This window comes from Leptopilina boulardi, unplaced genomic scaffold (genome assembly GCF_019393585.1).
Source record: "Leptopilina boulardi isolate dan_hultmark-lab unplaced genomic scaffold, ZJU_Lbou_2.1 LbouV2_208, whole genome shotgun sequence".
Classification (NCBI taxonomy): domain Eukaryota; kingdom Metazoa; phylum Arthropoda; class Insecta; order Hymenoptera; family Figitidae; genus Leptopilina; species Leptopilina boulardi.
In genome coordinates, this window is record NW_026137761.1 from 1665708 (window position 1) to 1679057 (window position 13350).

General features: G+C 30.5%; 1 protein-coding gene across 1 annotated transcript in view; it reads right to left on the minus strand.

The window, feature by feature from the left end:
• Positions 1-1202: 1202 nt before the first annotated feature.
• Positions 1203-13350, minus strand: part of LOC127278579 (uncharacterized) — a 166022-nt gene continuing 153874 nt past the window's right edge. Inside the window, exon 8 of the mRNA XM_051300359.1 lies at positions 1203-1398. Coding sequence (XP_051156316.1) covers positions 1366-1398 — 33 coding nt within the window. The 3' untranslated portion in view covers positions 1203-1365. The remainder of the gene's footprint in view (positions 1399-13350) is intronic.

The following is a 13350-nucleotide window of genomic DNA, read 5'->3' on the forward strand; positions in this document are numbered from 1 at the left end:
AACCTTTAACGAATGTTATGAATTACATTTTATATTTTATGATTATTGTACTCTAAATTCTATCTTTTTCCTAAATGTGAGTTTTGGCGATTTTTAAAGACTAAGTGTTTTATTTTATGACAAGAGTAATTTGTATTCTTTAAATTCTTCGAATAGTTCGATCTTACCTTCCTTTTAGAATTAGTTATTTTTATATCTGTAGTACAAATCAATAAAATTTACAACTACTTATCGAGAGATCAAACTACCTGAATTCAGCCCTGCCGTTAAGGGATTATGTTGTAAAAATATACAATGCAACGGAGAAATCTGTAATTCGCATGTTTAAATACCAAAATTGTACCTCCATCTTGTTTTTACTCCCACTATTTTTGTTACCCCCACCTTTTATTTTTGTGTCTTCGACGCTCTTGTATAACTGACAAAAACCAGAATACTAATGACAGTCCTAGCCTAAGGACCTCTCAAAATAAATGTATTAAGTTGAATTTGCCTATTTAATTGCCAACCTAGTCGGTCTTAATACTATGAACTTTTCAAATTAACGTGTCGGTTTGATAAGTTCAGTGTAGCGTACAACACTCGAGAACGAAAAAATCGAGTTTCAATTAAAAAAGTTGTACCGGTCACAACACGTTTTGTTAAATTGGAAATATAATTTCCTAATAAATTAGTAAATAATAATAAATGTGTTATGAAAGACAAAAATAGTCCGTTTTTAGTAATAATAGTAATAGTAATAGTAAATAATAATAATAATAATAATAATTTGAAAATTTATTTTTTTGTTGTGATTTTTAAATTATACATTACAATTAAAACCTTTAAAAACGTGTAATGTAGCACCTGTGCGCAAACGTGAGCTTGGTGATTATGCGCTTGGGAGACCAGAGTAACATATATCGCCTTTCACCGTCGTCGTTTTCTTAGAAAAACGATAAAATAGAAAGTTAATGTAAAAATGTAAATAGTGTAGTGTAAATATGGGTATATCTGGACAAGAAACAACTATTTTGTATTGTCAAAGGAAATAATATTTTATTCTATTGTAACTTACAAATAGAATTTTTTTATTTTTCGGGTACATAAAGGTTCGGGAAAAGGATTTCGGGAAATTCAACATCGGAAATTTGGGTTTTCGGAAGGGCATCTTTCGGAAATCTGGAGTCCACATGATGCATATTTATTCATTAAGATTTAAATTTATAAAAACAATTAATTTAATTGCTATAATTTACAGTAAAAACATATACATCTGAAAATTATAAAAAAAAATTACAATAAACTTATTTTTTTAATTAGTGTAAATATTGTTTTCTTCTTTATTCGAAAGATAAAACTTGGACAGCTTCAGTTGAGTAATAATTAGTGGAATTCTCCAAGACTGCGTGTCACAGACTAAAAGAAATGTCAATGGTTATTATATAATCTAAAAAAGATGGCGAGATATAGCAGCAAAAAAAATGAATTAGCAGTTTGAAACAATCTTTTATAACGAAATTTCTTCAGTCGCATTTTTGAGAAGTTACTTGTTATGCAATAACATAGTTTTATAACAAAAAGATTTATTTATGTTCGTTGGCTTTAAACTATTTCTTTATTTTTGTCATTAAATTTTATTGTAATATGTATTGTAATATAATTCTTTAAATACATAAAAAATAATCCAAATGTTGGGATTTTTTAGTTCTTCCGTGTTATCCGAGTTTTCGATTATCCGAGGTACCCCTTCCCCATATTACCTCGGATAATCGAGGATCTACTGTACTTTTCTTCATTGCAATGAAAAATATGTGATACAAATAGTCAAATTTATATAAACATTTATTTGAAACAAATTATTATTATTTGAGTTATATATATATATATATATATATATATACATATTGATTTTAATTATTTTACAGAATGAAAATTTGAGTGTGATGAAGATTGATTATTACCAAAGATTGTCAACGAAAATAGTAAACAATGTTAATAATCAACAAAAAAAGTGGATAAAATAAATATATAACTTAGTGCAATTATTTGAAGTTTATAAGTTTACTCAACATAACCTGACCTAAAGTAAATCTAAAGTCTTATATGTTTGAAACCGAGTTGAAGTGTACAGTCGTGTTTTCCGCCTCTCCCCTATTTCTGTGTTCAGTTTAAAAGTTTTTGGATGTTCTATATTGTGAGAGATAAAACTCTCATTTACTTGGTTTTGTGTGAAAATTTTTTTATCAATGTGTTCGATAATCTCTATGTAATCAGTATAAATAATAGGTTAACATGTGCACGCTAGCATTTTAACCTTATTTTTCAAGTTTGAAGGTTCAAAAGTATAAGCCTTTCTTAAATTAAAGAGAATTATTATTAATCAGAAATGGAAATCAATCTGATGGATTTGAAACTCAAATTATTGTGAACTGCCCGGACAGCACCGAAACTTTCCTGAACCTTGACTGAACCTCGCTTGACGAGGTTCGGGAACTTGAGTCGCGAGGTCCAAACGAGGTTGAGTTGATGTTTAAATGTCCGCGCATAATAAAGGTCAGTCACAGAGGTTGGCTGAATATTGAATTTGAATTTCTGTTAAATATTAAAATTAAAGATTCTTGGCATATTGTGAGGGGATATTTAAGGAAATTAAAAATTCAAGATTTGTTAAATGTAATCGTTAAATATTCTGGAAATTTAGAAGGAGCATAAATACGGAAAAATAAAAAGAATGCAAATGAATTTAAAAACTCAATGGGAAAAATTAATAATTAAATTAAAATAAAAAAATGGTCATCAAAGTATTAGTGAAACCATTTCTTCCAAAAAAGAATTTGTCTCAAATCCAATAAATAGGAGAGACATCGGGCAGAAAAAAAATTTTCGATCACTGCTTATATACCAATCTAATGGCACCTCAACTGCGAGAAACAGTTATGATGTTCGCCCTCCCTGTGGCGTTGAGCGAACTAAAGTCCAAAGCTGAGCCATCAGCGCAGCGCGGTAACATTTAAAAAATTTGATTTTATTAGATATTTTATTTTATTTTAAATATGACAAATAATTAACTTAATAAATAATTAATTTCATAAATAATTATTAATAACATAATGTCATACTTAATAATTCGTTAATTAATTATTTTTAACGAAAATTTGACAAAAAAAAATTTGTGGTCAAAAAAAATATTACCATTAAAAAATAATTTTTTTGTTAAATATTCGTAGTAAAAAAATTTTTTTCAAGACAATTATTTGTGGCCTAAAAAAATATCACGATGAGAAAATAATTAACAAAAAAACTTACTCGTAGCACAAAAAAAATTTCAACATGAGGAAATAATTTTTTAAAATTTTCTTTGTAAAAAAATTATTGGTAGCTCAAAAAAAATATCACGATGAGAAAATAATTTTTTGGCAAATTTTCTCTGTAAATAAATTCATTAACTAAATAACGTAATTATTAGTTACTTCATTTTTTTACTACGAAAATGTAACAAAAAAATATTTGTAGCACAAAAATAATATCAAGATGAGAAATTTAATCATTTTTAAATTTTCTCTGTAAAAAAATATTTTGTGGCCTAAAAAAATTATCACGATAAGAAAATAACTTTTTTGTCAAATTTTCTCTCCAAAAAAATTAATTAACTAAATACCGTAATAATTAGTTGATTTTTTTTACTACGAAAATTTACCAAAAATTTATTCGTAGCACAAAACAATATCACAATGAGAAAATAATTTTTTTGTCAAATTTTCGTTAAAAATAATTAATTAACGAATTATTAAGTATGCTCCTTCTAAATTTCCAGAATATTTAACGATTACATTTAACAAATCTTGAATTTTTAATTTCCTTAAATATCCCCTCACAGTATGCCAAGAATCTTTAATTTTAATATTTAACAGAAATTTAAATCTGTGACTGACCTTTATTATGCGCGGACATTTAAACATCAACTCAACCTCGTTTGGACCTCGCGACTCAAAGGTCCGTTAACCTGGCTTGTCCACATTGTCCGATCTGGATAGAACCTATTTGAAAATTAAGGGCTAATTTAATGCCCTAATGACGAATTTAATGCTCGGCATTTTCTTTAAAAAACTTGTGGACAAGCTAGCTTAACATTAAGGTGGCTTGCCCACACAATGAAGGAGCACTCGTAGAAAGGTCTATTATAGGTCAAAATTTAGGGCTTTTTTAAGGCTCCTCAATGCTCTATTGCCGAATTTTATGCCGGCATTATTTCGCGAATTATTTGCAAAAATTCAATTTTTACGTTATCTCAGTTTGTCCACATCATGAAGGAACACTCGTAGGAAGGTCTATTATAGGTCAAAATTTAGGGCTTTTTTAAGGCTCCTCAATGCTCTATTGCCGAATTTTATGCCGGCATTATTTCGCGAATTATTTGCAAAAATTCAAATTTAACGCTATATTAGTTTGTCCACACATTGAAGGAATACTTTTAGGAAGATCTTCTAGATGTCAAAATGTAGGTCTTATTTAAAACTCTTTAATGCTTTTATGCCAAATTTAACACTACCTTAGCAAGTCTGAAAAATTTTTTTAAAAAATAAGCACTTAAGAATTACTTGCTTATTTATTGCTCGTAAATAGCACTGTATTGTCTGTTTAAAAATGATCTACCAATCCTAAAAACTACCCCCGACTAGTTCAAAATTTTATTTTTGAATTTTTTTATAGAAAATAACGATTTTTTTATAAACAAATTATTTTTTCTAACTTTAGACCCGTTGTTTTACTTTTTTTATATTTACATACATGGAAATACTACTAAAATACTTTGCAAAATGTTTTACTGATAATCTGATTACCCTTTTTGGATGACTACTCGAAATTTTTTTTTGCAAAATATTCTTACTATTTTCAGGTATGTAAAAATAAAAAAAAGTAAAAATAATAGCTTTGACAGTTTAAAAAAAATAATTTGTTTATTAAAAATTGTTATTTTCGATATAAAAATGTAAAAGAAATTTTTGAACTACTGAGGCGAAGTTTTTGATGTTGGTGGATCGGTGCTCGTAAAGAGCCATAAATTATCCCTAAATTCCTAAGTACTTTTTCATGAAAAAATTGAGTTTGAAATACTCATGTATAGTTTTTAAAATTAGTGGATCACTTTTGAACATTTATTTAGTTCTATTTAAGAGCCTTATATTAACCTTAATTTCTAAGTACTTGTTTTTTGAAAAAATTGAGTTAGAACTACCCAGGAGTAGTTTTTGAAGTTAGTGGATCATTTTCGAACATTTAATTTAGTTCTATTTAAGAGCCTTAAATTAGCCCTAAATTCATAAGTACTTGTTTTTGGAAAACATTGTGTTTGAACTAATTATGTGTAGTTTTTAAAATTGGTGGATCAATTTTGAACATCCAATTTAGTGCTATTTATGAGCCCCAAATTCTTTAGTACTTTTTTTTGAAAAAATTGAGTTGATTCTACTCAGGGGTAGTTTTTGAAATTGGTGGATCATTTTTGAACATCTAATTAAGTGCTTTTTAAGAACTCTAAATGTGTATGTGTTTGTTTTTTGAAAATATTAAGTTTGAATTATTTGAGGGTAGGTTTTGTGTTTGGTTTTCTATCAGTTACATGGTTGGGGTGCTTGGGAGTGCATTTTTAAAAAGTCAATTTTGTGCTATTGAAGAACACTAATTTAGCTCCTAAGTCCTATATGATTATTGTTTGGTTAAATCAAGTTTTAATAATTGGAGATGTTTTTTTGAACTTAGGGGTGGTTTTTGAAAAATTTAAATAGTCTTAGTTGAGAACCCTACTCTCTAAATCTGAATTAGTAGTTTTCTACTAATTAAAGAGTGCGTATTCGTTTACCAATTGAATTAGTAACAGTTTTGACTAATTTTTAGTAAAAAAAACTACTAATTCATGGAGTAAATCGGCTTACTAATTTAAAAAAGTAAAAAATACGACTTACTCCATAAATTAGTAGTTTTCTACTAGCAATTAGTAGTTTTTTTACTACAAATTAGTCAAAACTGTTACTAATTCAATTAGTAAACGAATACGCACTCTTTCATCAGTAGAAAACTACTAATTCAGATCCAGCTTGACGTCAAGTTAAATGTTAGCATATATAAAAACTTTTTTCGTGGAAGTGGTATTTCTAGGATTAACGACCTTTTTGGCTAGACTTTTCAGACGAGCGACGCTATTTAGGGTCTGACTAGTGGCTGAGTAGCAGCAGAAATGGGCAAGCTTATCAAGTAAAAGTTAAATTTTTGCAAATATTTCGCGAAATTATGCCGGCATTAAATTCGGCAATAAAGCATTGCGGAGCCTTAAAAAAGCCCTAAATTTTGATCCATAGTAGAGCTTCCTATGAGTGCTCCTTCATTGTGTGGACAAACTGAGATAACGTAAAAATTGAATTTTTGCAAATATTTCGCGAAATAATGCCGGCATTAAATTCCACAATACAGCATTCAAGAGCCTTGAAAAAGCCCTAAATTTTGATCCATAGTAGACCTTCCTACGAGTGTTCCTTCATGATGTGGACAAACTGAGATAACGTAAAAATTGAATTTTTGCAAATATTTCGCGAAATAATGCCGGCATAAAATTCGGCAATAGAGCATTGAGGAGCCTTAAAAAAGCCCTAAATTTTGACCTATAATAGACCTTTCTACGAGTGCTCCTTCATTGTGTGGACAAGCCACCTTAATGTTAAGCTAGCTTGTCCACAAGTTTTTTAAAGAAAATGCCGAGCATTAAATTCGTCATTAGGGCATTAAATTAGCCTTAAATTAGCCCTTAATTTTCAAATAGGTTTTATCCAGATCGGACAATGTGGACAAGCCAGGTTAACAGACCTGCGACTCAAGTTCCCGAACCTCGTCAAGCGAGGTTCAATCAAGGTTCAGGGAAGTTTCGGTGCTGTCCGGGTGAATATAATTTTTTTGTCTGGTATAATAATTGGACGTGAAATATCTCCATACTAAACGGACAATTTTAATTGCCAGCGGTTTGACACGAGTGAATCATCGATTTGAAGGTAATAAAAAAACATTATATTTAATCAAATATAAGCTTGCTGGCTAAATTGTGTGAAAAAATAGTCACTTTCCTTTAATATTCCCTACTGAAAATCCCTGTATAAGTTCTTGTACAATTTCCTGTACAGGATCAGCAACTGAACTGGTACAAGTTCTGACCAGTTCCTGTACAGGAAAATGCATACGAATTTAGAACAAATTTATGTGTGAGATCTTGTACAAGATCTGGTGCAAGATCTTATACAAGAAAGATACTTGTACAAGAAAATGTACATGATCTTGTACACTTTCATGTATAAGTTCTTGCACATGTTTAGTTGTAAAATTTTTTTTTTAATAAAATTTGAGATTTTGATAATTTTTAACCACTAAGATTCGTAACTCATGCATGCTAAAAACTGTTGCGCAGCTGTAAAGGTTAAAGAAACTATTGCGCAGCCTTTGAAGTTTTTAATTTTTAGTAAAGAAAAAAAAATGTGTACGAACATGGACGTGTTCATGTACAAGTACTTATACATGAAATTGTACAAGATCATGCACATTTTCTTGTACAAGTATTTTTCTTGTACAAGATCTTGCACCAGATTTTGTACAAGATCTGACACATGAACTTGTTCCAAATTCGTACGCATTTTCCTGTACATGAACTGGTCAGAACTTGTACAAGTTCAGTTGCTGATCCTGTACAGGAAATTGTACAAGATCTTGTACAGGGATTTTCAGTAGGGTTATCCTAAAATTAAAATCATTATAGTCGTTTTGATTCCTATAAACAGAAGGATATGCCTGAGTTGTCTGGAACATATTGAAAACTGATGTCTCAGTCAAAACAATAGTATGTTGATGTAATAAAAGTGTTCCTTTTTGAAAAAATTTTCTTCAAATTTGATTGTATATTGTACACTGCTCAGAATCCAAAATTTTTGACATAGTTTGTCGTTATGAACAACAAGGAGTCAAAAAATGTCCATAAAAAAATTTATGTCTGAATGTATGTATGTACGAAATATTTTGTCCCAGCATCACGTAAGAACGGTTTGACCGATAGAAGTAAAACTTGGCAGTCTCTTAGGTAGGGGAGGCCGGGGTTACTTGGCGCACATTTTACTCTTTGTTGTGTAACTCACTCATTTTTGCTTTTTTTAAAAAGTTAATGTATAGAAAACTTATTGTAACATATCAGCTTTAATTAAAAAAAAGAAAGTTGAAATATATATAATACTTTTATTTTTATACCACATTATTTGAAGCTGTGCAAAGCGCGCCAAGCAACCCCGGCCCGGGGTTGCGTTGCGCAGGAGTGAAATTAAAATTAAATTATATGATTTTAAGTTTAAATAATATAAGACTTAACAAAATAAGTCTTGTACTGTAATTTTATAATAAAATTATTTTAAATTTAAAAATTAGAAAATTTCATTTAAATTAAATGAAATTTGATTTAAATGAAATCGTAAAATTACCAAAAAATATTTTTTTTTGATAATAATGCTGTGAATATTGAAAAACCATTATTCGGTTAAATTTTTTGAATAGGATTGTTATTGGTGCTTATTAATGTGTAAATTTCATATAATCAACTTCATTTTATTAATATTTAAAGAAATTTTCAGATAACCGCGCCACCTAACCCCGAATGTACTTTTGAAATATTTATTAATTTTTTATAGAAACTGTTAATATACATCAAAAAATTTTTTTTGTTTCTTAATAACAAATGTATAGAGCTCAAAACTTAATATTTGAACTCTTCTAAAATTAATTTTTTAAAGAGATATCACAAAAAAATGAAGAGGTTAAAAAATTACTTTGGAGTGCCAAAATCAGTTATTTTAATCTATACTCCACAATAATTAATGAATATTAATGAAATTTTGTACAAACTTACAGTTCATCAAGTACTTTAAGCAGAATAAAGAAAAAAATTAATGTAACTTAACACTTTTGTATCATTAGATACAAAGAAACATTTATGTACAGCATTCACCCCGGTGACTCGTATTACTTGCAATGTGTCAAATGTGTTGAAAATGGCCACGAGGTATCGCTAGTAGTAACTTTGTCCGCTCTATTCTAACCTGTAGTATTGTTTACTGTTTGTTTATTCGTTTCGTTCGTTTTTTTACATTACTGACATGTCATTATTTATTTGTTTAATTACTTAATAAATGGATAAAAGAAAAGTGAATTAATATGATGAAGTGTATTGCTCCTGGTTGTTCATCAGGTTACCAAAGTAATCCAGCCCACACAGCACAGTATATTGCTGTAAGCTTACCTCAAGCTTACATGAAATTTTTGTAAGCTAACCCTGTAAGCTTCAGGTAAGGTCGAGGTAATATAAAAATGTCCGCCATACAGTAAGCTTACACAGTAATGTCATGGTTAACTTACATTGTAAAGTCATGGTAAGATTACAGTAAGCTTACACGGCAAGTTTTCAAAGGTATCAATAAATAATTTTTTTAAAATATTTATGCGCAGTAGCTTTCTATGGCACTTACGAATGCGCAGTAAATTTTTTTAAGCAAACCCTACCGGGGTTTTTATATAAATGATAAAATAAATATAATTGTGCAAAACAATTTATTGTTTACTGTAAGTTGATAAATTAATACTTTGTTCTTTGTTAGTGTTACGTCACGGCTATATTGCCGTGCACTATTTTAAATTAATTAGAAAAGAAGTTTAATTTCGATCACCGAGCGGTAAGCGATCGAAAGTTGTGGGACTTGCTAGATCTAAAGAGCTGAAGCTCACCTTGTTCTATCCTGAAAATTTAAAGATGGAAAGGAAAATAAATAAGGAAGAACCAATTTTAATTTACTTACTATGGTTTTAATAAAAGATGTGATGTTAGTTCTTTCGGATTGGTGTACAAATATTCACTAAATTATTATTTATCTTTAAAATTCGAACTGATACTTATTTCCTACAATTTCTGCAATTTTGTTATTTACTTTATATAGAAAACATTAGTAAGATAGTTAAGAATTATAATTATTAAAAGAATTATTAATAGAAATATTAAGTGAATTATTAACCCTGAAGAATTTAATCGAATTATTTAACCGGAAAGTTTTCGGTATTAATTATACGGGTTATTTCAGAACGCGTTTTCAGCCTGTATTATTTTGGACTGCGTATTGAAAAAGTTTCGTAACCGAAGTATCGCGTTAATTTTAAGATTCGGCTTAACTTTTCTAAGGTTAATTAGAGACTAACTAAAAAATGATCAAAAGAATCCTCTTTGCCTCTTGCATTTTTCCCACTTTTTGGTAATTTTTGGAGAGGGAAGTTAGAAGAATTTTGGGGGAAAATGGGGAGGTACTTGGGCCCAGCCCTTTTTCTAAGATAATTAGAAAAATTCACATACTTTTGAGTCTTACTGTCCCTGCCAAGGGTCGGTCCCAAAGAACCCGACCAAAGTGTCTTTACGATTTCCGATGTTTCGGAATATTGAATATGGAACAATAAGCCCAATAAAAGTAATCTGGCGTTCTCAACTTAAAACCCATTTACTGTTTTATAATGTTATTTTAGTTCGTTTACAGACACATGGCGATAAGTAAGATTTCCTTACAGATGCCTCTTTTTATAATTTTATACTTGGCCAGGGATTGCTTTTAAAATTTTAAGGATGAAAAGGAACTTAATCTGTATATATATTTTGTAAGGATTGTAAATTATATCAAAAAATAGGAAAAGAACTAGGCGCAATTGCGCCTACATCTAGGGTTTCGTGGCGCTTTAAATTTTAATTAAAAAAAATTTTTAAAAAATGGCATTCGAAGAAAATCAAAAATTGGCAAAATCAAAATTCAAAAAGGTAAATGAAAGAAAAAAGAAAGAGTGGCTGTGGAGTGGAGGTCTTTCTTCTATCATTTATCTTTTTTGATTCACAAACAAAAATATTAGGTAAAATGTCCATTCGATAATGTCCACTATTAAGACATGTCAACTCTTGGACATGTCAACTATAGAGACATGTCAACTATTGGGACATGTCAACTACTGGGACATGTCAACTATAGGGACATGTCAACTATATGGACATGTCTACTATTGGGACATGTCAACTACTGAGACAGGTCAACTACTGGGACATGTCAATTATAGGGGCATGTTAATTAATGGGACATGTAATGTCCATTCATGTAATGTCCATTCAGTAAATGGAGATTTGGGATCTGTGGGGCCCCAAAATTTGAATTTGGGAGCTATGGTGCCCCAAAATTTGAATTTAGGATCTGTGGTGCCCCAAAATTCGAATTTGGAAGCTATGTTTGCCCAAAATTCGAATTTGGGATCTGTGGGGCCCAAAAATTCGAATTTGGGAGCTATGGTGCCACAAAATTCGAATTTGGGATCTCTGGTGCCCCCAAAATTCGAATTTGGGATCTGTGGTGCCCCAAAAGTTTAATTTGGGATCTGTGGGGCCCCAAAATTTGAATTTGGGATCTGTGGGCCCCCAAAATTCGAATTTGGGATCTGTGGTGCCCCAAAATTTTAATTTGGGATCTGTGCACTAAAATTTGATTTTGAGAGCTGTGGTGCCTCAAAATATACTACGGACAGACGGACGCCAAAGTGAAACTATAAGGCTTTCGGCCATGGGCCACGAAACCCTAAAAATGGGGAAAACCCAACCAAGCAAGAAGATTTTCTATCTATAAATTAAGAAATGAATATTAAGAAAAATAAAATAATAATATTTAATACTTATAACTAGACAGTTAATAATTACGTGGTTAAATTCAAACAAGGTTAATTTTTACATAAAAATAAAGGTGACAAGTAATTAAATTCTTACAATGCAAACATACACATTTACACACATTCAACACGTTTCCATATATACATTAATAGGTTAGTATTAAGATAGATCTTTCTGCATTCATCGAATGAAAATAAAAGAGAAAAATGTGAGCTCGAAACATCTCGGGACGTCACATTAGCAATTAATATAAGCTTACCGTGTAAGCTTACTGTAACCGTACAGTGATGTTACCGTGTAAGCTTACCATGACTTTACAATGTAAGTTAACCATGACATTACTGTGTAAGCTTACTGTATGGAGGACATTTGGGTGCACTTCCGAAACCCCCCCCCTTCCGATTTTAATGAAACTTGGTATACTTACGTAATTTGATGCGCTGATCACGAAAATGATAGTGAAAATTACCGCAAATTTCATTTTTATGGTGAAAACCATAAAATTATGGTTTTTTGCGTTTAACTCGTAAAAAACGCAAAATTAAAAAAAATTAAAACTGGAAGGTACGGAACCCACCCCGACCCCCCTCCTCCAAGATGTCTTCCCCTAAAAGGTCTTATGGAAGTAGCCCTGCACAGCAAAGAATGCAGAGGCGGGCGAAGCCCGCCTTCCCTAGTATCGTTGCTCTCTTTCAAAACAGACAGACAGTCAAATTCACATTCTTAATGGTACTGGAAGGTACGGAACCCACCCCGACCCCCCTTCTCCAACATGTCTTCCCCTAAAAGTTCTTTTGGAAATAGCCCTGCACAGCAAAGAGTAGAAGGTTTTTTATTAAAAGATATTGTCCGTCACATAAGACATCTGCCTCTTGTGGATAATAGCTAGAAGTTGGTGATTTTCACCGTTTTTAAATATTTTGCATTTTTCTCGAAAACTAATGACTTTTGGTAAAAAATGTATAGGACATAAAATATTCATTTTTAGAAGCTCTACAACTTTTGTAAGAACGATTTTTTTTAATTTTGCGTTTTTTACGAGTTAAACGCAAAAAACCATAATTTTATGGTGTTTTTTATGGTTTTCACCATAAAAATGAAATTTGCGGTAATTTTCACTATCATTTTCGTGATCAGCGCATCAAATTACGTAAGTATACCAAGTTTCATTAAAATTGGAAGGGGGGGGGTTTTCGGAAGTTTATCCGGACATTTTTATATTACCTCGACCTTACCTGAAGCTTACAGGGTTAGCTTACAAAAATTGCATGTAAGCTTGAGGTAAGCTTACAGCAATATATTGTGCTGTGTGGGAGAGAAGGTACACTTTTTCTCTGTACCTACGGATGAAAACTTTTTGAAATTATGGCAAAAATCCATATTAGAAAAAAATTTCATTGCAAAACCCGGTCAGGGAACGTCAAATTTAAAAAAATTGAAATTTTTTGTAAATTTAGAAATTTTTTTTATCTATCGAGACTTAAATGATTCTTATTACCATTTGGTCCTGTCATTTTATTATATTAATTTATTGTTAAATATGTCATTTACTCTCTAAATTTGAATCAGCGAAATCTCGCTGATTCTCAGCTATAAGTATACCACTGATT